General features: G+C 54.3%; 2 protein-coding genes across 3 annotated transcripts in view; both read left to right on the forward strand.

Moving 5' to 3' along the window:
* Window positions 1–1,700: 1,700 nt before the first annotated feature.
* Window positions 1,701–11,185, forward strand: ECE1 (endothelin converting enzyme 1). 2 transcript variants are annotated; one of them, XM_059829889.1, is made up of 17 exons: window positions 1,701–1,745; window positions 1,828–1,914; window positions 2,869–3,010; window positions 3,698–3,910; window positions 5,245–5,369; window positions 5,672–5,884; window positions 5,976–6,167; window positions 6,708–6,850; window positions 6,932–7,046; window positions 7,282–7,392; window positions 7,633–7,731; window positions 7,852–7,929; window positions 8,328–8,431; window positions 8,637–8,747; window positions 8,867–8,934; window positions 9,013–9,203; window positions 9,296–9,857. In XM_059829889.1, exons 2-17 carry the CDS (start codon window positions 1,828–1,830, stop codon window positions 9,824–9,826), a joined length of 2,523 nt encoding a protein of 840 aa, XP_059685872.1. In that variant the 5' UTR covers window positions 1,701–1,745; the 3' UTR covers window positions 9,827–9,857. The 2 variants fall into 2 exon arrangements, with proteins under 2 accessions (XP_059685872.1, XP_059685873.1); XM_059829890.1 differs by having other exon boundaries at window positions 1,745–1,914; window positions 9,296–9,391; window positions 9,679–11,185.
* Window positions 11,186–16,807: 5,622 nt separating this feature from the next.
* The window catches only part of EIF4G3 (eukaryotic translation initiation factor 4 gamma 3), a 149,838-nt gene continuing 142,901 nt past the window's right edge, over window positions 16,808–23,744 (forward strand). Inside the window, exon 1 of the mRNA XM_059830114.1 lies at window positions 16,808–16,831. The gene's annotated coding sequence lies outside the window, so the exon portion shown is untranslated. The remainder of the gene's footprint in view (window positions 16,832–23,744) is intronic.

The following is a 23,744-nucleotide window of genomic DNA, read 5'->3' on the forward strand; positions in this document are numbered from 1 at the left end:
GTGTGGAACAAAACCCACCCCGTTTTGACCCAAAAAAGGGGTGTTCCCATTTCACAAGTTGGGGAGCACCCATGGGTGCTGCTTTGCACCCCCAATATGGGGGGGGGGGGGGCATGGGTGCTAAAAATACCTCCCGGACCCAATTGCCCCCAAATTAAGGATGCTGGGGGATGATCCCGGTGCCCCCCGGGAGTGTTTTGGGGGGGGGTGGGTTCAAGCTCAGCTTGGATTCTCTGATGTCTAATATGGGGTTGAGCCAGCATGTCCCTAGCAAAAGGAAAAAAAGTGGAGTGATTTTTTTTTTTTGCTTTTTTTCCTTTTTTCCTGCTGTTTTCAGGCTGGGGCAGGCAGGCGGGGTGGGGGATCGCCGAAAAAACCTCATTTCCTCAGGAAACGGAGTGAAAACCTTGGCTGAAAGCTGGGACTCCAGGAATTTGGTGCTTTGGAGCCATGGGGGCTTTGTAGGCACCCCACCCCCCCAATTCGAGCAGAGATTTGTGCCCGGAGCTACAGATTTCAGCCACGTGCAAATGCAAAAACAGGGGGGGAAAGTGAAAGGGGATGGAAAAAAATACAATATAAAATCAGATTTCACTAGCGACAAAATCTTGCAGTGAAAGCTTTTTCCCTCCACGGTTTGCAGGCTCGAGGTGGGCACCTGGGGGAGATTTTTGGGGCTGGAAATGGAGTTTTTTGCACAACCCTGAAGGGAAACTGCCTTTTTCTTTTAACCCTTTTTTTTCCCCAGGTGGGTTTTGTGGCTAATTAAACCCAGGCTGTGATTTGGGAATCCAGGGAGAGGATGGGATTCGTTATTAATTGTGCAAGGGGAGGTTTGGGAACGCTGTTATTGGAGACGGGGCTGAGAACTGGCGCTTTCGTTGCATGCATGTTCCTGCTGGGGAAACTGAGGCGCGGCTGTGCCAGGTTCGGATCAACCTGGTGTCTCTTTGGGGATGATGGCAGCAGGACAGGGACATCTGGATGGGTGCAAACCCCCACCCTGTGCTGCATTGGGGGTGAAGGGATGTGACTGGTGCCATTTGGCCCATCGGTGGCGGGGGCCGGAGTGGATTTCGGGGTGCAGACCCCCTTGGCGGTGGGTGGAGGGTTGTTTTCCCTGTCGGGAGACAATCCGGCTGGGTGGCAGGGCTGTGCCAGGGGGGAAGGAAACGGCGGCGGCACGATAAGGGCCGGCTGCCAACCCGTGAGGTTTCCCCTTGTTTTTCTGCTGGGGGATGAGATAAGAGCTGGGCACCGGCACGAGATAGCACCGGGGGGGACAAGAAGCTGGGAGGGAGCCCATCGACAGCCTAAATTCAAGGTGCTGTTGTCTTTGGGTGCTCAGAGGGACCCCACGGGGTGTTTCGGAGTGTGTACAGTTCACAGATGGGGCGTGGAGCACGAGCAAGCCGGTAGTTTCGGGGTGAAAAGCCGTTTTTAACGCTACCAGCCTTTCTCAGGACACCGGCACACGGCGGGTCCCTGGCACGGGGGGTGTCCCTTGCCCCGTTTTGGGGTTTCGGGGCTGGGAGCCGGCGGAGGAGGAACCGGCTTTATTCCAGGCTGAAGGGGAGGTTGCACAACCCGGCCCCCGGGGAAAGCGAGGCGGGTTCGGGCTTTGCTCAGCTTTTGGCTCCTGCCCTCCTTGCTTTCCATAACCTTCCTCCGGCGTTTGTTTAGTGCTTTACTACCCCGGAGCCATTCGGGATTTAGCTCCCCGGAGGAGGAGGCGGCTTTAGAGGGTGCGTATTCCTTCCTCACCCTCCTTCCTCTTCCTCGACCCGGAGCCGCTGAGCACCTCCATTTGCCGATCTCCCCGTGCAGATGTCGACCTACAAGCGGGCGACATTGGACGATGAAGACCCCCTGGACTCCATCGGTGAAGGCGATGGGTACCCCAACGGCTTCCAGGTTGGGCTTCATGTATGTTTTAGGGGGGGGAAAAAAGGGGATTTGGGGTCCTGGCAGACACAGGGGGGACTTGCAGGAGGGTTTTCTGCCCGGGACCAGCCTTTCCGTGGGGCAAAGTCCAGCGTGGGCAGAGCCGTGTTGGCTCCCGCTCTCGCTGCCCTTTGCTCCCCTCCCGGCACCTGGAGCCAGAGATGGGGGTGCCTGTGGGGGCCGGATCCTGGCTCGGCTGTTTGCAATGCCCCAGCACCCAGTTTTTCTGCCAGTGGAACCCCTTCCTGGTGTGGCTGGGGTGAGCAATTATCGTGGCTGCGGGAGCTTTGTCCCCGCACAAAAGGGGATTAGGTTAATTCCTCCCTGCGCAGTGGGAAAGCGGCTTAAAAAGGGCCACGGGTGGCGAGGAAAAAAAACCCCACGGCTGCCAGCGTCCAGCCTTGCCGGAAAAGATTTGGGGACGGAGCAATGCTCTGGGTGCTGGCCCCGCTCCCAGCCCCATCGGTCTCTGCCCAGAATGGTGTTTTCTACCCCAAAAATCGGAGCTCCGCTGTGTTTTTGCTTTCCCCAGCGGGGCCATCTCCACTCACCATCACGTTGGGATGTTTCCTGGGGATGTTTTTCGGCTGAGCGGGAGTATCCTGTTACGGCACTTCCCGCTGCCACCGTGGCCCCCACCCTGTGCCAGCGGTGGGGACAGGGACCACCCGGGGAGTTACGGCTGTTCTCGAGGAGGGGTTTGGGTGGCACGGGGTAGCAGGTGAGCCTGCCGAAACACTCGCCCCGCTCCCTTTCCTGCCATTGTGCCGCCCTTCCTGGCTGATTTCTGGAAGGCAGCTGCCGCCTTTCCCAGCCTGAACAGCGTCGGGGGCCAAATTCATGCCGTGGGCTGTAGGAAGCAAAATGGGGGATGCGCCAGTGAGTTTTTCCGCCGGTGGGGAAACGGTGCTGCTTTTCCCACAGGTGAACTTCCGTGGCTCGAGGAGCAGCCCGGGGTGCTGGGCTGAGCGGACGCGCGCTGAGAAGCAGCTCGTGGTGCTGGTGGGGGTGCTGGCGGCCATGCTGGCGGCATGTCTGCTGGGTCTCATCTTCCAGTATAGATCCCGTAAGTCCTCGCACCACGCAGGGATCCTACTCCCTTGACTGGGGCGGGATGCTGGGGGGTACGCTGGGACAGGATGCTTGGGTGCAGGCTGGGATGCTCACCTGCATCCCTTGCCCCAGGGCGGGATTCTTGGCTACCAGGCAGGATGCTCAGGTGCGGGGTGGGATGCTCCGGCACAAGACAGGTCGCCTGCATCCCTTGCCCTAGGGCAGGATGCTCAGGCACCGGCTAGGGTGCTTGCCTGCATCCCTCATTCCAGGGTGGGACGCTCAGGCAGCGGGTGGGATGCTCCGGCACAAGACTGGGTGTTTGCCTGCATCCCTTGCCCCAGGGCGAGATGCTTGGGCATCGGATGGGATCCTCGCCCGCATCCTTCACCCCAGGGTGGGATGCTCAGGCTCTAGGCAGGATGCTTGGGCACAGGATGAGATGCTTGCATGCATCCCTTGTCCTGGGATGGGATGATCCGGCACCGGGGAGGATACTTGGGCATGGGATGGGATGCCGGTCCGTATCATTTGCCCTGGAGTGGGATGCTCAGGTGCGGGGCAGGATGCTTGGACACCAGATGGGATGTTTGCCCACATCCCTCGCCCTGGGGTGGGATGCTCGGGTGCGGGGCATGATGCTCCCCAGCGTGGCTAACCGCGCCGTGGCAGGAGTTGAACCCATCGTGCTCGCCCCCAGGGCCGCCTGCCGTGTGTCTGTCGGAAGCCTGCATCTCCGTCACCAGCTCCATCCTCAGCTCGCTGGACCGGGCGGTGAATCCCTGTGAGGACTTTTTCGGCTATGCCTGCGGCGGCTGGATCAAGGCCAACCCCCTCCCCGATGGCCACTCGCGCTGGGGCACCTTCAACAACCTCTGGGAGCACAACCAGGCCATCATGAAGCATCTGCTGGGTGAGTACGCGGGAGCGGTGGGACCCCACGGTGCCGAGGAGCCCTGTTAGGTCTGGGGGATGCCGAAAACATGCCTGCGGGGATGTAAGGTTGGACTTGAACGCCAGCATCAAGCCAATCTGTGACGCACGCGCTGCAAGGACATTGGGAAGCAGATCCTGGCTGTGTTTGCTCTCCTGGATGCCCCTGGGATTTTTGACCGCGGTGTTGCAGCTCTTTGGTGCCGAGTAGGGGAAGGCTCCTGGCCTCGGCTCTGCAAACCCTGTGGTGCGGTCCTCAGGAGCATTGAAATTCAGGATTTGCACCCAGAGGCCATAGCACCCCGTTATCACGCCAAGGAAAGGGGCTTTTCCTCCTGCTGGAGCTTCTAGCCTTTGCGAGCAGCTTTTTTGCGGGGACTGGCTGCCAATCTGGCCCTTTTTGGGGGCCAAAACTCATCCAACGGAGGGAGGATCCCAGGGTCAGCCTCTGCGTGCGAACACCGAAGCGGAGTGGCTTGTCCAAGCAACCGGTGGGGACGGTTTGTTCAAGCTTTGAGCAAACAACTGGCTCCTTATCAGCACTTTCCACTGCGCTGGGGCTGATTATCTGAAAAAAGAAGGTTTGGGAAGAGTGTTGTCTTTCAGGAGAAGGGGGTGGCGCGGGAACGGCTTCGTCCCTGGCTCTTCCCGCAGAAATCTGGCACTGGTTTTACTGGGAGAAGGGACCGGGCCTCCAGCCAAGCAGTCGCGCTCGGCATTTCCTTGAATTCCTCGGAGCTGAGGGACCTTTAGTTAATAAAACCACACAGCTGGGAAGCCAAAGGTGCAAGCTGTGTCATGAGGAAAATAATAATAAAAAAAAAAGGAAACCTCTGGGGAAGCAGAATTTTAGTGGGGGGAAAAATAAAAGGATGGTTTTTGGAGGCAGAGGAGAAAAATGGGTTTATTGTTCCTTCTTGCAGGAATAAATAATATAGGGCTGGGGAGTGCCAGCACGGGGGCAAGGGCAGTGCAGGGGGTTGGATGGTGCTGGGAACATCAGAGCTGCTGGAAAAATGCTTTTTGTTTTTTCTTTCTTTATCTTTCCGCTCCAAAGAGATGGAGCGGTCGCTGCGGGTGGGAGAGGAGATGGCGGCAGGAGGCCAGGAAGGGCTGTGGGATGCACTTGGGGGCACGGAGGGGACCGGCAAGGCAATCCTCGGTGCCTTTTTGGAGTCTGGCTTTGCTCAAAACGGGGCTGAATGTTTCTCCGGTGGAAGGGTGGGGGCTTTGGTGCGCATCGGCAGCCCCTGCGGGGGTGTGGATGCCAGTCCCCAGGGACCCGCTGCGAGCCCCCCTGGGTACCTCCTGCAGAAAACACCACGGCCAACGTGTCGAGCGAGGCGGAGCGCAAGGCACAGCGTTATTACCAAGCCTGTATGAATGAGAGCAAGATCGAGGAACTGCGCGCCGCCCCGCTCATGGAGCTCATACAAAAGGTTCGTCCCCTTCCTTGCGGAAAAGCCATCTTCCCTCTGCGAAATGGGGGAAAAAGCTCATTTATGGGCAGTCCCAGCACCCTCCAGACCCCATTCCTGGTGCTTTGTGGGGCAGAGCATCCCCCAGGGCAGGCAGGCAGAGAGAGGCAGGGGTTTATACGATTTATAGGTAGGTCTTGCCTCTTCTGGGCTTTTTAGCCCCATTGCAAGATGTTTCCCCCCATGGTGGCTATTGGGGGGGGTATTTAAGCAGCTCCAGGTGGTCATTCCTTAGCCAAAACCTGGTTGCTGTCTGTCCCCAGCTGGGCGGCTGGAACATCACGGGTCCCTGGGCAGAGGACAACTTCAACGCGACGCTGCGGGAGGTGACGGCGCATTACCGCACCTCGCCCTTTTTCTCCGTCTACGTCAGCGCCGACTCCAAAAACTCCAACAGCAACGTCATCCAGGTGGATCAGTCGGGATTAGGCCTGCCATCACGGGATTACTACCTGAACAAGACGGAGAATGAGAAGGTAAGGTTGTCGGTGGAAATCTGGTTTTGCTGGGGGGTGCTGTGGGTGGGTGGCACCCACTGTGCTGATCCCCCTTCATCCCACCACGTAGGTGCTTGCCGGGTACCTGAACTACATGGTGCAGCTGGGGATGTTCCTGGGAGGCACTGACGAGGAGTCGACGCGGCAGCAGATGCAGCAGATCTTGGACTTTGAGACGGCGTTGGCCAACATCACCATCCCGCAGGAGAAGCACCGGGACGAGGAGGTCATCTACCATAAAATGACAGCTGGAGACCTGAAGGTAGGGATGCGGTTGGTGAGCCTCCCTGCTCTGCCATGGTTTGGGAAGCGGGGTGGATGGATGGAGGTGACGCAGCTCTTCCGAGGAAGCGCGACGCTGGCCAACGCCGCCTGGGAAGCTCTTGTGCAATAGCTTGGCCCGTGTCCTCCTTGGGGAAATCCCACCCTGACCCACTACTCCCAGTCTCTGGACCACCCCTGGGGCCGGCAGCCGTCCTACTGCAGCACTAACGCCCTCCCGGCGCTGCTGCCTGCAGTCTGGCTGCGGACGTCAGCCCGGTCACCTCCCCGTGTCCCCAAAGGGGCCCTAATGGGTTGTGTCAACATTTTTGACACCCGCCCCACTTTATTTTCCTTTTTGGGAGGAAATTGTTTACTCCCCTCCGACCTTTGGAGGATGCTGCTATTATGGGAACCGGTCTCTGCAAAATCAGCTGAATCTCTCAGACTGGGGCTGATGCAGCCACTTCCAGCTTGGGAAGCGGCAGCCACCCATCTCCGATTGGTTTTTGGGTCTGTAGCAGCGGCATGGCTTTTGCAGGAGCTGGCACCGGCCGTGGACTGGATGCCCTTCCTCTCCACGGTCTTCTACCCTGTGGAACTCAACGAGTCGGAGCCTGTCGTGGTCTATGCCAAGGAGTACCTGGAGCAGGTCTCCGACCTCATCCTGGCCACGGATAAATGGTGAGATCCCCTAGCCCGGACAGAGGGGTGCCCAGGGTGGGCAGGCACATCCCGCTGCCTGCTCACCGCCTCTCGCCACAGTCTCCTCAACAACTACATGATCTGGAACCTGGTGCGGAAAACCAGCCCCTTCCTCGACCAGCGCTTCCAGGACGCTGAGGAAAAATTCATGGAAGTGATGTATGGGACGAAGAAGGTGAGGGTGGAGCCCCTGACACCCCCAAATCACTATTAAAATGGTGACAGCTTTTTAAGCGAAGTCCTCATCTGGTTGCATCCAAAAAATAGAGATGTGGGGCAGGTTTTGGGGTGGCAGCTCCGGCACAGGGGGATGGATGCGGACCCCATCTCCCAGCAGGGCAAGGGGGTGGGAAGGTTTTGGGGGTGGCTTTGGCCTTGCACCACTGACGTCCACCTCTCATCCTGTGCAGACCTGCCTCCCACGCTGGAAGTTTTGCATCAGCGACACGGACAACAACCTGGGCTTCGCCCTGGGGGCCATGTTCGTCAAGGCCACCTTCGCCGAGGACAGCAAGCAGGTGGTACGTCCCCAAGCGAGCAGCGTGTGAGCCACCACGATGGTGGTGGATGGTTGGGGCAGCCAATGTTTCTCTGCCCACCTTTTGTCCACTGTGCATCTCCATTCACTGGGTTTTTCACCGGTCTGTGTGTCATCTCGGCATCCTGGCCTCTTCCTCCTCACTGGTGCGAAGGGTCCTTGAACTCTCCAGGCTGGGAAGCCGGCTCTCCGGACCGACCTTGCACCACCTTCTTTTGTCTAGGCAGAGGAAATGATCGCGGAGATTAAAACAGCCTTCGAGGAAAGCCTGGAGACCCTGCAGTGGATGGACGAAGAGACGAGGAAATCGGCCAAAGAGAAGGTGAGGTGCTAGCAGCAGTGCCGGGGAGGAGGGGGTGATGGTGGAGGGTGGTGGAGCTGCGTGAGCCCGTCCTTCCATCTCTGGCACCAAAAGCACTTTGGGCCTTGTCACCCCCTCCAGGCAGATGCCATCTACAACATGATCGGCTACCCCAAGTTCATCATGGACCCCAAGGAGCTGGATAAAGTCTTTAATGATGTGAGTTGGTCAGATATGTCCCCTGGGTCTCCTATTCCCCCCCTCCATTAGCATATGCAGGACATGGGCCCATCACCATGGCCTCAGGGCAGCCTTGAGCTCGAGGTTTCCTCCAGGAGGGTCTCGCCGGTGTCCTTGGCCCTTCTCTGGGGACTTTGGACTGGAGCTGTGGGCCAGTCCTGGGGTGACTGGGGCTCTTGGGATCCCTGCCCGGGAAAAGGAGGAGCCGTTTTCCGTAATGGTGATTCATTGCCCTCCCGAGACTCTGCAGATGTTGAAGAGGAGGAGAAAAGAGAGCAGCTATAACTGGGCCAGCTCTGGAGGCTCAAACGTGACCATGGAGGGAGGAGTGGGGCCAGGGGATCACCGCGTGCCTCTCATGCCTTGCTCTTTTGCAGTATGAGGCCGTGTCTGACCTCTACTTTGAGAACGTCATGCAGTTTTACAACTTCTCAGCCAGGGTCACTGCTGACCAGCTCCGGAAACCGCCAAACCGGGACCAGTAAGTCTTCTGTTCCGCTTCCCTGTGGCACTCAGCAGGAATATCGCAATATCTGGAGCACTGGGATTGGTGTCCACCAGACCACACTGATTTTGGGGAGTTAAATTTAGGCCAATGCTTTTGGACTGTGATGAGCAGATGGCGTTGGAGCAAACATCAGTGATTATATTGTGCTGCCACATAGGCCATGTCTGTGTCGCCACAGGTGGAGCATGACACCTCCAACGGTCAATGCATACTACTCTCCCACCAAGAATGAGATTGTCTTCCCCGCTGGCATCCTCCAGGCCCCTTTTTACACCCGTGCATCTCCCAAGTAAGAGCCTTGGGAAAACGGGGAGGGCAGGATTCCCAAACTTCCAAAATTTGAGACTAAATTTCATGGCTGTGGGGAGCAGCGCATCCTCTCTAAATCTCGGTATCGCCCTTCTGCAGGTCGCTGAATTTTGGTGGCATTGGTGTGGTGGTGGGCCATGAGTTGACACACGCCTTCGATGACCAAGGTATGGCCAGGGCCAGGTGGGTGGGCTGCTGGAGGGGTGGCCAGTGGGGTGACGAAGGACCTGTTGTGTTTTCGGCAGGCCGGGAATATGATAAGGATGGCAACCTGCGTCCCTGGTGGAAGAACTCTTCGGTGGAGGCCTTCAAGCGGCAGACAGCGTGCATGGTGGAGCAGTATGGCAACTACACAGTCAATGGCGAGGCTGTCAACGGCAAGCACACCCTCGGGGAGAACATTGCCGACAACGGGGGCCTCAAGGCCGCCTACCGGGTAGGTCCATGGGGCTGGGGACATGCGGTGGGTGGCACAGTGTGGTGGCGTCGGTGTTGTCCCCTGAGCCTGCTGTGCTCCCTGGCCTCCAGGCGTATCAAAACTGGCTGAAAAAGAATGGGGATGAAGAAACCCTCCCAACCCTCGGCCTCACCAACCACCAGCTCTTCTTTGTTGGCTTCGCCCAGGTAGGTCACTGGGTGGTGGGCAGGGAGGATGGATGCACAGGTTTTTTGAGGGGTGGAGGCGTGCCCGGATGGTGTTGGGAGGGTGTGACGGCAAAACTGAGGTCTCCAGAGATGCTACGTGGTGGCTGGAGAACCAGATCGGCATCATGCTGGTTAAAAAGCAAGACAAAGCTGGAGCTCGAGCTGTGTTGGTGCCTGTCACGCAAGCAGGGAGGTCCGATTCGGCACCGAGCGGGGCCCTGTGGTTGTGTACGCTGGTGCTCGTGCCTTTTGCCCTCTGTTTGCAGGTGTGGTGTTCAGTTCGCACGCCGGAGAGCTCGCACGAGGGGCTCATCACTGACCCCCACAGCCCCTCGCGTTTTCGTGTCATCGGCACTGTCTCCAACTCCCGGGAGTTTGCAAAGCATTTTGGCTGCCCCCTTGGCTCCCCCATGAATCCGCCCAAGAAGTGCGAAGTCTGGTGATGGGCAAGTACCCGAGGGAACCGGCTGCCGGTTGCTTCATCCTCCACCGACAGCTGAATTTCCCCGGTCCTTTAGAGAGGCTCAAACCACTTCTCCATGCAACAAAGTGCCCAGCTCTCAGCCGGAGCGGCGCCCTGCGTCCCCGGTATCGTCTGAGGTTCGATCCACTGTGAAAATTCCTCATCCCCTCGCTCGTTTGTGAAATGACTTCGATTTTGGGGGTCTTTTATTTCCCATAGTGACCGGGCCACGTGTCAAGGCACGCGCGTCCATGGGCACTACCCCGTATTTACACATGCAGCACTCCAGCCTGACCCACTGCCCCGGCAAAATGCCTCCTTTTGGAGGCAATAAAGGGAACGCTGCAACGCTGGCGGGTTTGGCTGCATGTGTAAATACCTTCCTCTCTCCAAAGATGCGCACATGATGATGGAGAATATTTTAAGATATATTTTTTTGGGGGGGAAATATATATATTTTTTTCATGCATTGTGGAATACACTGGAAAATTTCAGGGAAAACGCATTTAAAAGCCTTTTTTTTTAGTCAAAGATTAGGATATTTATTAATTTTTTTTTTTACTTGGTGCAGCACCCTGTGGTGACAGTCCCTGAGCTGGGGAAGGCGGATGGGGCGGCTTGGGCTGCAGATGTAACTAGCTAGCCCCAGTTCCCAGGTTTCTCTGAGAGGGACTGTCCTCAGAGAATGCTGATGGGGAAATTGGGGACAGGGCTGGAGGATGCTGTGGGTCGCAGAAAGCCTTTGCCGGGATGCTGCGACTCCCGGGATTAGCTTTAATTTCAGAGCGCAAAGGGAAAAGTTGATGTGCCAAAGACGTAACCAAGGTGGTGACGGTGTGGATGAAGCACCCCATTCTCCCTCCTCTGCCTCCTGAAGCGAGGTCAGTTGTGATTTCCTGGCCCAAAAGCTTCCCCAGACAAATGCAGGCAGTTCCTGCTGCTGCTTCGCTCACCGCTGTGCCCCGGCCTCTAAGCCTGGGAAACTGCAAGCCCCGAAATCACTGCGTGGCCCTAAACCTCCATCCCTCTGTGGCTGGTTTGGCACTGGGCGAGATCTGGATGGGAGCAAGGGGCTTTCTTAAGGTGTTTTTTTTTATATTCCTGTTGCGGTTTTGAGAGGAAACCACTGACAGTAGCTCAGGTGCTACATGTTGTCTTGTGTGGCACCTTCTTGCTCTAGACAGAAAGCAAAGATGTAGAGGGATTTTTAATATTTATATGTAAAAGGGGGGGGCGGATTTTTTGTAACTATTTTTTCACCCTACAGCTGGGGCTTATCGTAATTGAAATAATAAATACTTTTTACTGAGTCTGGAGCTGCTCACGACTTGTTTTTTCTGATAGCGGGAGAGTCTTGCATCCCTTTATCTGCATTTTTCTCCCTGTCCACACTGATGAGACCATCCTGTGCTGACAAAACTGAGCCAAGGAGGCTTTTCCCAGCCTGCACTTGCCCTCTACTGCCCCTCTCGGAGACTAAAGCCAGGCTTTTGTGCCCAAAAACCTCACTCTCGCTGCGGGTGGTTGTTTGCTTTCCACCTCTATGGCACGGCCCCACGCATCTCCTCAGCAGGGAGGTCTTTCCCTGATGCTTTTCCTTCCTCCTGGGAGAGTTTTTGGCCAGCCGGACTGCCTTCAGATCCAGCAGCACGGGCCCTGCATGGGTTTCTCTCCAAAGGGCCTTATTTATAGCTCCGCGATGCTGCGTGGATACTGCCAGCTCAGTAACGCAGGCCAACGTTTGCTCCTAAATGGATGCTCCGCGGCTTTGTCAGGCTTGCCCAAAAGTGCAAGGCAGGACCTGGACCACAGGCTCCCCGCTGAGCCTCACCCTAGCACCTCCGAGGGCTGATGGCCATAAAACAAGTCATGTGCTGGGTGCTCGTTTGCTATTTAGCCCTGGCTCATTATCAGGGGCTGGATTTGGGGTGCAGCCCCCTGGTTTTGCCCCATCAGTATGGAGTTTTTGGAAACGCAGAGTATTTTCGCTGCAGGGATGGGCAGGACTGAGCCAGCGGCGTGTCGGGGATGTGAGTGTTGCATAAATAAGACGGTAAAACTTCCCTCTTGCTGTTTTTACTCTGTCTTCTCTCCCAGATTGAATTGAAACGCTTTCTGCTCACACGACTTGGTGCAAGGCTGGGAGACCAGCCGTGGCTGTTATTTTCCCTGGGATCTGGCTGGAAATGGTGGCGCAAACCCGCAGAGGGCGGTGGAGCCGAGAAAATCTCTGCCTGCGCTCCCTGCTCCTGGGCTGGCAGGAGTTAGTGATGCTACCGGCGTGGTATTTTGGCCTGGATCTGGCCCCGCGTGTTTAAAATGCGGTGAAATGCCTACGTTCCTAGGAAAAGAGAGGAGCAGCGTGGGTGTAAGGCAAAGAAGAATTCAGCGGGGAGAGCGGGGCTGGGGTGAAAGGGTGTTTTCCCAGCTGCAAGAAGCAGGGAGGGGAGCATAGCCTCCTGTCGTATGGAGAAGTAGGATGTTGTTAGAGGTGGTTTAGCCATCTGAAAAAGAAATATTTTGGCTCTCTGGGGTTTACTCCCAGTGGGGGCCACTGTGGAGGGGACAGCCCCAGCACAGGAAGGATTTAAAGGGCAAGCATCAGCTTGCATCGTGGCAGGGGGATGCCACGGTCAAGGTGCTTGGAGCCGGCAGTGGATGTTTGCCTCCCTGGGAAGCTGCCGAGCGTAGGCAGAGCAGGCAAGAGGTGAATCATTCCGCTCGCGTGCCAGCGCCTGGCGTGGGCTTGCCTGATCCTGGGTGGTATTTGCTTTATTTTTCACTCAGCCGTGCCCCGGAGGGCAGAGACGTTTGCCGAGGGCTGAGCCCGGGCAGGAGGAAGAACAGGGAAAGCTCCAAGCAGGGCTGGTTTCTTTTTTTTTTTTAATGTGTTCTTTGTGGTTTTTTTTTTTTGCCTGGATGGCATTGGAAGGGAATCGTTGGGGGGAAAGGCAGAAGCCCAAAGAGGGAGGCGCTGCCATGCTGGGTGAAAGCGGGTGCTTGGAGCATGCTGGAGCCTCCAAAATGAGCTGGAAATGGCGGTTGTTCACAGGTTTGGTGGGGCCAAGACAGCCTTCGATGTGTGAGAGGCTGAACCTAATCATCTGAACTGCTCTTCTCCTTCCCAGTTTTCCCCCTCCAAGCAGGATCTAACCTGCAACGCATTACGACAGCGCTGGGGTCACTTACTGGGACGGTCAGATTTTAGGGCAGTGAACAGGCCAAAGGCTTCCTCAAACAATTCCTGCAGGAAAACAGCCCTTTTCCAGTGATACCCCAATCCTTTACTCTCTTTTCCTAAGCTCACCAACAGCTCTGGTGCTCCTACTATGCTCTTCGCCACGTGGTTGTGAGCGTCTCTGCTGTGCCAGGTATGTGAGAGACTGGTGGGATTGGAGAAAGGGTTGGTGATCCTCTGAAACAAGAGCTCAGCACTGTAAATTCAAGCTCCCCGAGGTGGTACATCAGTTCCCAGGTGCTAATAAAGCCAGCAGGAAAATTAGGAGGAAAAATGAAATGGAGTGGAACCAGAGGCGGTAGGAAGGGTGTGAATCCAACTGGCACTTGCTCAGGCTCGCCAAATCTGCAGGTTTCGTTGACCAAATCGTCCTACCTGGGGTAGTATGGGAGAAAAACCTGTCTGCTTTTTCCTCTTAGGAAAAAAAAAATGGGAAGATGATGACTGGGGGGAGGCATAGATTCTGGAGGAGCTTTAAGGCCGAGCCAGGAGCCTGGCTCCTTCGCATGGCTAGCACGCTTTGGGAGCTTCAGCAGACAATATGGTGAAAATGCTGTTTTTTTTCCTTTCTAAATGGGCAAAAAGAAGTGACATATCTAAAGATACTGGAGCTAGGAGGCTCTTTCGCAGCTGTGTTTACAGGCAGCTATTTCTGTAGAACAGAGGGAGCCATAGATGTCAATTTGCTTTTGGTATGAATTTTCTTCCGCATGAAGGGGCGTACCAGAAGTGCCATGCTTGGGCGGCGGTCGATGGAACAGCACTGGGCACCAACACTCCCCCGACCACACAGCTTTACTTACACCCTCAAAATTATTACAGCAAAGTCTTTATGAGCTGTGGAGGGGGATCCGTCTTCTCAGCAGGCTGCAGACAGAGATGGGCTGTGAGCGCAGCAGCTCTTTAGGATGTCTGGAGATCTATCAGTCCTTGGGCAAACCCCCTGCCATGATGAAAGTTTCTCCTTTGTTCTCCCATTTTTGGGGAGTGGGGGAGTCCTTGGCCTTTCTTTGGGGTTATTCTCATTTCTCTCTTCAGTCTTTCAGTGCCCACTCCCCGGGTGGGGAATTGTCGGTTGATCTGGCAGGCGGTAGGCTGCAGAGGAAAACTGGCTCAGAAAAAAATACCTGGATTCCCCGCTACATACTTGTTCCTGGCTGCTGATGGAAACAGTCCCCATTCAGGACTTCTTTACAGGCTGGCAAGGCTCGGTTGGGCTTTTTTCCTCCAAAAATCTTGTCGGTTTCCATTTCACCCCATTTCCCACAAGCAGTTTGAAGTAGGTGCGAGCTCACCTCATCCCGGGCATTCCCCTGACCCCAGTGCAGAACGAAAAGCACAGAAAGGGAAACTAAATAGCGTGCTGGTCATCTTCCTTTTGCCACAGGCTCCACTAATAACTTCTGGTATGATGCAGTGCGCTTGTTCAGTGTGGTTGTACCCTGTAGATAGCACCTTAGTAAGTAAGAAACTATTCCAGTCACACAGCTACTCTTACTGGAGGCCACCATAGTGGCTTAAGCGGCGTGGCAGCTCCCAGGAGCTTTTCTTCTGAGGTCACACCTTGGAAGACGGTAAACCTCGGGGTACGCTACAGTCCTCGTGTGTCAGCACTGGTGGGTGTCGTGTCCTAAACCTGACCTGCACGAACAGAATTGTTTAATAATTCAGTCTGACTCGAAAGGGAAAATGGACTCAAGACCCTTTACTATTTTTTGGCCACTGGGTGCGGTGCTGTGCTGAGTTTTGCTCTAGTGAACGACATCAAGTCCAGATTCTCCCCCTTCAGATTTGGATTTTAAAACTCAAAATTACTTTCCTGCTTACAAATGGGGCTGTTGTGGAGATGTGGATAGATGTGAGTCATTGGGTAGGTTTCCTCTAGTGTGGAAGACCCTTATCTTTCTTCTGTCAACTTCCAGCTGCAGCACCAGTTACTCGCCACCGAGCTGTTTGCTTTAGTAAAAGCTTTTCACTTTTAAGAGTTTATTTGTGATTGCTTTAAAGTATTATCCTCCTCCTAAACTTGCAGCTACCCAGAGGACGCAGCAGATGGGGCACAGACAAGCTATGGAAAACTTTCCTAAAGCAGCTCACGTACCCCAGGCTGGGTGACATGGGGCAGCAATACCTGCCGGCGCAGCAAAGGCGCTGGGAGCGTTTCCCTGGGACGTGCTGCGCCGCAGGAATGTCGGTAGGTGCCAGCCGGCTGGAATGAGCCCTCGGGAGCCAGCGGCGGGAAAGGACAAGTCAGGACAATCCAGCGGCTGCTTGAATCTGCTCTGAAGTCCTTTTTATCTACCCAAGACAGCACAAACCGCCTTTGCCCCTCCCAAGCTCAGCCCAGTGTTGCTTGCAAGGAAGGTGCCGCGGCCTGGCTGTGAAATGCTGAAGACGGTGGTGGCGTGGCAACCCTCGGCGGGCGACGGCAGCAGCGCAGGGGTGCGAGGAAGGTGTCTGCTGCCCCCGGGGCAGGCCCAGAGGGCCCTCCCCACGCCAGGCCCCATTGCCAGAGGTGGGCTCCCTCAGGGGCTGCTGGGCCTCCCTCAGCCGCCATGTCACCCTCAGGGTTGTCAGCCCTCACGCCGCCTCACGAGGGGCCGCGGGGCTGCCCCCGCCAGCCGCCCCAGGAGCCTGGGATGGGGCTGGGAGCCGCAGGGCTGTGAGGTTTTGGGCAGGGGGAAAGCTCCCGTGCCCCAGGGCCCGCAGTGGGGTGGGCGCTGCGCGGGCCCGGCGCCCCCTCACAGCCGAGCGTTGCCGAAGTCTCTCCGGGCCAAGCCGAAATCGCCCGAAGCTGTGGCCTCGCCGCTCCCGAGAGGCTCCGAAGAGCCCCGAGCGCCTCCCGCCTGGGCGGGAATCCCTGCTCCGAGCCTGTCCGAAGCTTCCCGAACTCCCTCACGCCCTCGGTCTCCGGAAAGAGACGAAGTTTCCCGAGCGCGGGGGTCACCGGAGGTGCCGGGCTGAGCGCGGAGCGAGGCGGGGGGGGGAGCACGGGGAGGAGGACGCGTGCGCCCGCGAAGGTCTCCGGAAGGAGCCGAGGTTTCCCGAACGGCGCTCGCCAGCGAGCGGCTCCGGAAAGAGCCGAAGGTTGCCGAGCGCCGGTGGGCCGAGCGGCTCCGGAGCGGCCCGAAGGCGCCCGAGCGTCCGTCCTGCCGGACTGCTGGAGGCGGCCGCAGCGCCATGTTTGATGCTCCGCTACTTCAGTGAGGAAAATCCGCCGGCATCGCCCGAGAGCCGCCACCGCGAAGGGCTCCGCTGCCCCCGGGGAGGGGGACCGAGACCCCCCGCCGCCGGCGGCTCATGAGCAGCGCGGCCTGAGCCGCCTCCCCCCCTCCCCTCCCCGCCGGCCCCTCTCCCGTCCCCTCCCCGCGCCGAGCCCTCCGGGAGGCGCGTTGTCACGGAGACCGGCGCCGGTGCCGGCCCGCCGCGCTGCCCCGGCCGCCGCACCGGCCCCCGGCCCGCTCCCCGGCTCCCCCCCGGCCCCGGCCCCGCTCCCCGCCGGGGGGTGGTGGCTCCGCTTGGCGATGAGTTTACCGCAGAAGGCGGCTTTGAAACCCGGCGCGGCGGCGGCGGCGGGGACCGGCCCCGGGAGCGGGGCGGCGGCGGCGGCAGCGGCGGCGGCGGCGGGGCCGCCTCCCCCCCCGGCTCCCCCTCACCCGGCGGCGGCGCCGGCGCCTCACCCCAACATCAGGGCCTTGCCGCCCCAACCGCCCCAGCAGTATCCTTTGCCCCGGGAGGGGTGGGGGGGCGGCAGCCCCTTCCCCACAGCGAGCGGGGCCCGGGGCGGGGGGTGAGGGGCCGCGGGGGCCCCCTCCGTCCCGGGGGGGGTGGGGGGGGTGTGGGGAGGGGGGTGCCCCGCGGGGGGTGGCGGTTGGGGGCTCCCCGCTCCTTTTTGTGTGTGTGTTTGTGTGTGTGTGTGTGCCCCCCCCCGTGCAAAGGGGGGGCTGCACCTGCTGGGGTGGTGTGGGGAAAGGGGGTGCCTCAGCCCCCCTCTCTGCTAAGGGGTCGGTTTGGGGGTTCACACCTTTCGCCCGGGGAAGGCAGAGGGTCCCCCAGCCCCCTTCCCCCCCCCCCCCAGAGCAGCGGTGACCCCCAGGGGTAAACTTTTAATTACAAATCGCTCCTCAGTTTTGCCTCCGGTCCTGCCCAGGTAAGTGCTTCGGTTTTGTTGTTTTTCCGGGCGAATTTAAACCCAGGTTTTTCCAGCTGGGGCCAAATTTCATGTGATTTATTTTATTTATTTATTTATTTTTTTTTTCCCTGACTCGGCTGGTGGAAATAAATCTCAGGTGGAATGTCGCGCCGAGCAGCTTTCTCTGCGAGGCCACGCGTGATGGGGAGGAGAAGGCTCCCACTCAAAAAAATCCCACCGCCAAAACGGCCATCCCTACAAAGAGAGGCCGGCGGTCGCGGCGAATGTTTTTAAAGGTCTTCGGTTCTCTGCTGCGACTAGGCCCCAAGTCAGGAGGTAAATACTGCAGGGATCAGCAGGAAAGTGGGGTGGCCAGCCTGCCTGGATGAGGTTTTGTTTCCAGTGTCGGACAGCATCCCCTGGCAAGCTGGCTTTTCTCTTCCCCACCCCCTCGCCCTGAAGTTTTGGGAGGATTGTGAAGTGAAAAACACGCTTAGTGAAATATCGTTACCGTGTTATCCGGGAATGGTGTGGCGTGCTGTGCAGGGGACGGTCAGGAGTGTGTTTTGCTATTTATCGGTGGCAGTGACTTGGGTTTTAATGTGGAAGTGTTTTTTTGCTGAGGGCTGTTTCAGCTGTGTGATGATGTCTGTGCTCTTCAAGAAACGTGTTCCCTGTGTATAGGCATTTTATTGCTCTCACTTTCATTTTTGAGGTGGGAAAACCGAGCCCTTTTATAATCAGTTTAGGTCCATTGTTTTCTTGAGCTTCCGGCAAGAATCATTCCTGCCATGACCACAAATACGTTGCTTAAATCATGAGACTGTTGACGTTACAGATTTGTTTGGGTCAAGTGAAAAACCTCTGAAGATTTCAGAGAGTGCTGCGGAGGGACGTACTCTCCGCTGGGTGTTTTTGGCTAGCTTGTGCTATTCTGTAATTCCAGCGTGTGCTTTATTTAGGAAAAAAAAAAAAGGGCGAAGGTGCTGTCATGACAAAGTCAGCAGAGCGGTGGTAAGTAAAACTGTTGCTCAGGGGAAATTTTGCTCAGTTTTGAGTGATGTGCCAAGTGTTACAGTGGGAACGCCGGCCGGCGTGCATGTACAGAGTCCCTGCTCAGCTTATCTTTCCAGCAAAGAGCTGGTTTGTCTGGAAAGGGACTTTTTTAACAGGGAACGCGACACTTGGGTGCCTTGACAGTTGAAGGGCTGAAGTTTGCCTGGGTCTGGGATGAGGAGTGCACTGGGCTTTCTGAAGCGCTTTATTTTCAAGTAATCATTAAAAGCACCGTCGAGGGACTCGAATGACTTCTCCGACGTCATTGAGGGCGAGCTTGTTGGTGGTTTGCAAGAGCGGCTATGCCATCGTAGCTAAGACAGGAGGATGCTGTTGCTTTTGGTGAGTGTTGTCACGAAACGCCTTGCACGCGCCAGGGATGAAGCTTGGGCTCACCTCTGAGTGCAGCCTAAAAATAAAAAGCCTTGGAAGGAATGGACAAGACCCTGAAGGAGCTGGAGGTGGTGTGGCAGCATGTCCCATCGCAGGGACCCAACTGGATGCCCAGAGCAAGAGGTTTAGAGGAACGGAGAAGCATTAGGTAGATATGACAAGTTAACGTTATAAAGGTAGGGAGGTTAAAGTGATACAGTCTAATTTTTATTTATAACCACGCCTGTTTTGAAACCAGACTGTGTTTGATACCGCTCCTTAACTTTTAAACTACTAATCTGTCCTTGTAATATATACAAACACTGTGTTCTTGATACCTTTTCGGTGAACTGTATTCAGGTGTCCTGGCTGGTTTTTTCCTCTGTTGAAACTTGTGTGTGCTTCCAGGTAGTAAACAAAAGCTGTTACCCTTTTTAAGCGCTGCTGTAAAAGTGAGGCTTGGGGACCATAGTTCGTCTGTGATTTACTGAAGTGCAGAGGGTCATCTGAGTTCAGCCTTATTTTTAGCTCTGTTTAGTTTCTTTTTTTTTCTGTTTTGATACGACTATTGAGAGAGCGTTACCCTACAGCAGATAAAGTGTAGTTGCAGGTTTCTTTTGGCAGCTCGGAGTGAGCAGAGCACTGCAAGGTCTCCTTCTCACGGCAGTGCAAGGGTTTATTTGTCGATGTGAAGGATTATTTTATGTTAATAGGTAGATTGAGGCTCTGACTTGGGCTTTTTAAACTAGAACAGTTTCCGCATGGTGAACTTTGTGTCTTTGGAAATACATATGGTTTTAGTACTTAATACACAGATAACCATTTAATTTCATGATGTAATTGAAAAAAAGAAGAATTGGGTGAGAGAGAACTGTATGGGCAGAAGAGCATGTGCATTTGTAGAAAGGCATTAGCGAGGGAAAAGAAAAATAGAGGGGGAAGAAGGGATTTTAAAAAAGATTTCTTGAAGGAAAGGGAAGCTGGAGAGTGATGGACATGAAGAGCAGAAATGTTTTGATGGGAGTTTCACTCTGTTACATGCTGAATGGGAAGTTATTGGAGCTGCTGTAAGACAAGGCAGAGCTTTGAGAAATTTGCTTAACACAGTGGCTTCAAGAAATTAAATTTTCTGTGTAAAAGTGAGTTGGAATAATTTTGTGGCTGTGGTACTGGTGAGTATTCAATCAAACCTGATTTCAGGCAGAAATTGTGCTCAAAAGTTGTCAGTATGGACAAATCCTCCAGTTCGATTCTGACCCTTATTTGGGGGGGATGGACAAGGGAGGGTGTAAGGGTGTAACTGTGAAGTGACACACAGAGGGATATTATCAAAAACGAATCCGATCTGCCCACCTTTGCTTTGGCTTTCAGACTGCTTCTCAGGAATAAGTTCCAGATGAAGTTGATTGTTCTGTAGTGAGACTTCTTCCGTAAAAATGTAAAATAATGAAGGTACGCTCTGGGCTGCGAGCTTACTGTAGACCTTTCTGCTTTTAACTTGATAGTACTTCTGATGCATGTTAAACTACAGTGTGTTTCTTTACTCTCCCGCGCGCTCCCACTTCAGAGTAAAGTATTTTTCATGCATGTTATAATAAGCTGCTCTTTAAAAAGTCCACATGCTGTGAATAAATTTTGTGGATCAATATAATTAGATCACCAGTTTCTTCACAGCCCCAGCCCAGACATGGGCAAACATTGCACCGTAAAGGACAAACAGATTGATTTGTGTTGAACCTGGGTAACGTTGCATGTCTGCTGGCTCTTCAGGGTTAATTTAACACTGTACCTTGGAGCCAAATTAGAGCTGTCTTGGGCTCTGGGCTGGTGTCAGTAGGTTTTTGTTTTCTTTTCCGAACTTCCTTGCGTTTGGAGGGAGTTCAGCTTCCTGGTTGTTGATGGTCTCTGTGCAGGCACCGGTAAACTTGACCTTAACATATCACCGTGGCTGTTTCAGCGTGGGATTGGGTATCTCTGGACATGGGTATTTTTCAGGTTATCGCAGTGAGGCAATCATGGCAGGTTCAGGATGGGTTTTAACAGGCCGTCACTTAGTCTTTCTTTTCTTCCCCCACTTTAATTCCGTTTCTGAGAAGCAGAGAGGAAGGGTCAGCTTTTGGGGGGATTTTTGTGTGAAGTACATCATTGCTGTGCGTGGAAAAGTGGGGTTTGTGAACGTTGCCTCAGTAATTGACTGTCTGCTTTAGTTTTTCTGAGTTACTTTAGCTAACTGCTGTAGTCCCTTTCAGAAAGCAGTGTGCTGATTCCTGCTCTGTTGGGTGGCATCTTCTGGATGCGAGCGGCTTCCCAAAAGCCCCGGAGAACAGCAAGAAATAGAGGATCGCTTTCAGGAACGTAAGAGACTGTGTGTGAAGTCAGGGTGACGTTCTGGCAGCGCTTACCCGGCGTTCGGATGTGGGCCAGGTTGTGCTGTTGGAGTAGGCCTAGTTAATTTAAGACCGTTGAGAAGGATTTGGGTGCGTGGGGGTTTCTATCTTCTCTTAGTGAGCAAAGAGTTGAGCTGGAGGGGAAAGTGCCCAAGAATTTCTCCAAGGAGAGTATCTTCGGTGTGCGCTGAAGGATCGGGGTCTCTGGGTTGCTGTGATACCCTCTGGGAGTTTGGAGCCAACGCCGCCTTCCCTTGCTGCTTACTTCCATTACGAGTGGCTTTTTTCCAGAGTATGTGATGCAGCATCTCTCTGTGCTCTCTGGGGTTTATCTGTTGATGACTTTGAAGATGAGGACCCGGGGATGAGGAAGCTGCTTGGGCATAAAAGTCAGCTTGAAGAGTGTGATCATGGCTTTTGTGCAAGGTGCCGTGCCTCCCTGTGCCTCGGGTGGATCAGCTCCGGCTTCTGGGCGGCTTTGACATTGAATTGGAGCTAAAACGAGAGCACAGTTGGAAGTCCTCTTCCAGATGCCAGTGGCAGCTGCTCACGAGGAAGGATGTTCAGAGCGTTATGGTCATGAAACGGGAAGAGCGGCGAGAGGTGGGAAGAAGGGGAGGAACTGGGCTGAGATCAGAGGTGTTCCTTGCCCTGTGTTTTTTTGAGGTTAGGAGTGAGCTTTGCGAAATCTCGGCTGGATGAAGGGAAAGAAGGGGTGGCGGTGTTGCGGGAGAAGCGTTTCCATTTAGGAGTGTTTGAAGCCGTGGAGATCATACATCTTGGGAGGGTATGCAGCAGGAGAGAAGCTTTGAAAACGTGGAGACTTTCCCTTCCGCTCTGTGGCAGTGGCTGTCCTGCAGGGGACGAACAGGCACGGGTTTGTGAGTGTATTGCCAAAAAATTAAGTGCTTTTAGACCTCTTTGCCATCTCCCCTGTTGATGTTCCCCAGCCTTGGCACATCTTAGCGTTCTTTCAAGCAGGAATAGCTTTAATTTATTTAATGACAAAAGCTAATCATGTTATAGCGCAGATATGTCATTTTACCAGCTTTGTAAGATCTTTGTGGTGAAATGTCTTGGAGAAAACCGTTCTTCCAAAAATGTGATTTCACATAGCTTATTCTCTTATCATATCTGAGGACATGATTGTGTATGTTCTCTGGCAGAAGTCTGCGGGAGAAGGTTACTTAGCCATTTAAATATATATGTATTTAATGTGCAGTACAGATTTTGGAACACAGTTTGTGTTTTTATCTGTGGTAAGAAGTCGGTGAGAGAGTAATAGGAGACTGTAGAACAAGTAATTTCCCTTTTAGATGTTGGGACGTAGAAAGATTTTCATCTGTGCGTATGGGTTTTGTCCATCATCTTAGGGCTGAAAGGCTTGTTCATGTCATTAGCAAATGTTGGGATGTGTCGAACCGGTGCCTTTGCTCCATTTTTGTTTCATAGTAAGAGTGAGCAGTGAAGATCTCTCTTCTTTAGAAGTTGTAGGTAACCTGCATTTTCTTTCTCTCCCTAATCCAGCAATTTCAGGGCTAGTCAACTGTCAAGTTTAGTTGTGTGTAAATCTGCTAATATGATTAGAGTTGCTGGAGTTTTTACTCTGAGGAATTACAGATGGGTAGTATCACTGTTTTACAGTCATTTCTTTAGTAGGAAACTTTTATCTGTGACTTGAATGTGTCTGCTAGCAATTGCAAAGGCTTTTCTGGAATGAATGGGGAAGAGAAAACCGGTTGTTACGGGGCATGAAGATGTGGGTGGAGGAGTCCTGTGCCACATGGTCTGGAGGAACTGGGGGAACTAATTTTTCCTTTTTTTTTTTTTTTTTAAAGGGAACGTAGTTGATGTGACTTCTCGTAGTGCTGTGTTTTACACTTAGTGGTAATTTCAAGAACCTCTCCTACGTACAGCTGTCCTTTCCAAACTGTGGACTTTGTTTTGCCTCCCAAATAGGAAATGATGATGTGGAACAGCTGGAAGAAGAAAACAGAATGGGTTCTTAAAAAAGAAAAGGATCAAAAGGAGGAGAGCAAAATAAGCTTCTAGGCTAGTGAAATTTTCTGGTACATGTAATTCTTATGTTTTATGATATACGTTTGGAAGATGTCCCAGAGCACGCTCTCTCTTTTCGTAGTAGGTGATGGCACGCTGTTGCTGATGGGACTTGAGTCAAATTGCTGTTGGGCATGTAACTAGGTTAATGGGACAGCATGGGTTTTTTTCTTTCCTGAAAGGAAAATTATGTGCTCCCTATTCTGATTGTACCTTAAGAATTGTTTTTACCTTTGTTTGCTGTGTAGTCATCTGAGGTGGAGAGAAAAGGACAAGTTTCCCCACACCGAGATTGTATCAGGTTTAAATCAATCCTGCTACCAAAAATAATACGTTTCTGCTGTTGGTTGTGGCACCTTTGTCTATCCTTTATTTGCCTGAGGGTTAAAATATTTCTAGAGCTTTAAATATGCCTGAAGAAAAGAAAAGTGGCTTCTAAAATGTGCATCTTGAAAGAAAAGCATATCCAGTCCTCGACTGAAGCCAGTAGCGTTCTCCAGAACGGTCGGTGAAGTGGTGAAATGGGTTAGGACTTGTCGAGATGCACGGAGCAGCTGCTCCTTTCCAAGTGGTTGAACTCGGCAGGAATGAGACTCTCATGCTCTGGAGTAAGAGTATCTGCACGG

The sequence above is a fragment of the Gavia stellata genome, chromosome 27 (assembly GCF_030936135.1).
Source record: "Gavia stellata isolate bGavSte3 chromosome 27, bGavSte3.hap2, whole genome shotgun sequence".
Taxonomy (NCBI): Eukaryota; Metazoa; Chordata; class Aves; order Gaviiformes; family Gaviidae; genus Gavia; species Gavia stellata.

What these genes read in the sequence shown, in the direction of transcription:
- ECE1 (XM_059829889.1), top strand. Translation starts at nt 1,828, where the DNA reads ATGTCGACCTACAAGCGGGCGACATTGGACGATGAAGACCCCCTGGAC. An exon ending in TGATGTATGGGACGAAGAAG is followed by an intron (nt 7,047 to 7,281) that starts GTGAGGGTGGAG and finishes CATCCTGTGCAG; the next exon opens with ACCTGCCTCCCACGCTGGAA. An exon ending in TGGATAAAGTCTTTAATGAT is followed by an intron (nt 7,930 to 8,327) that starts GTGAGTTGGTCA and finishes GCTCTTTTGCAG; the next exon opens with TATGAGGCCGTGTCTGACCT.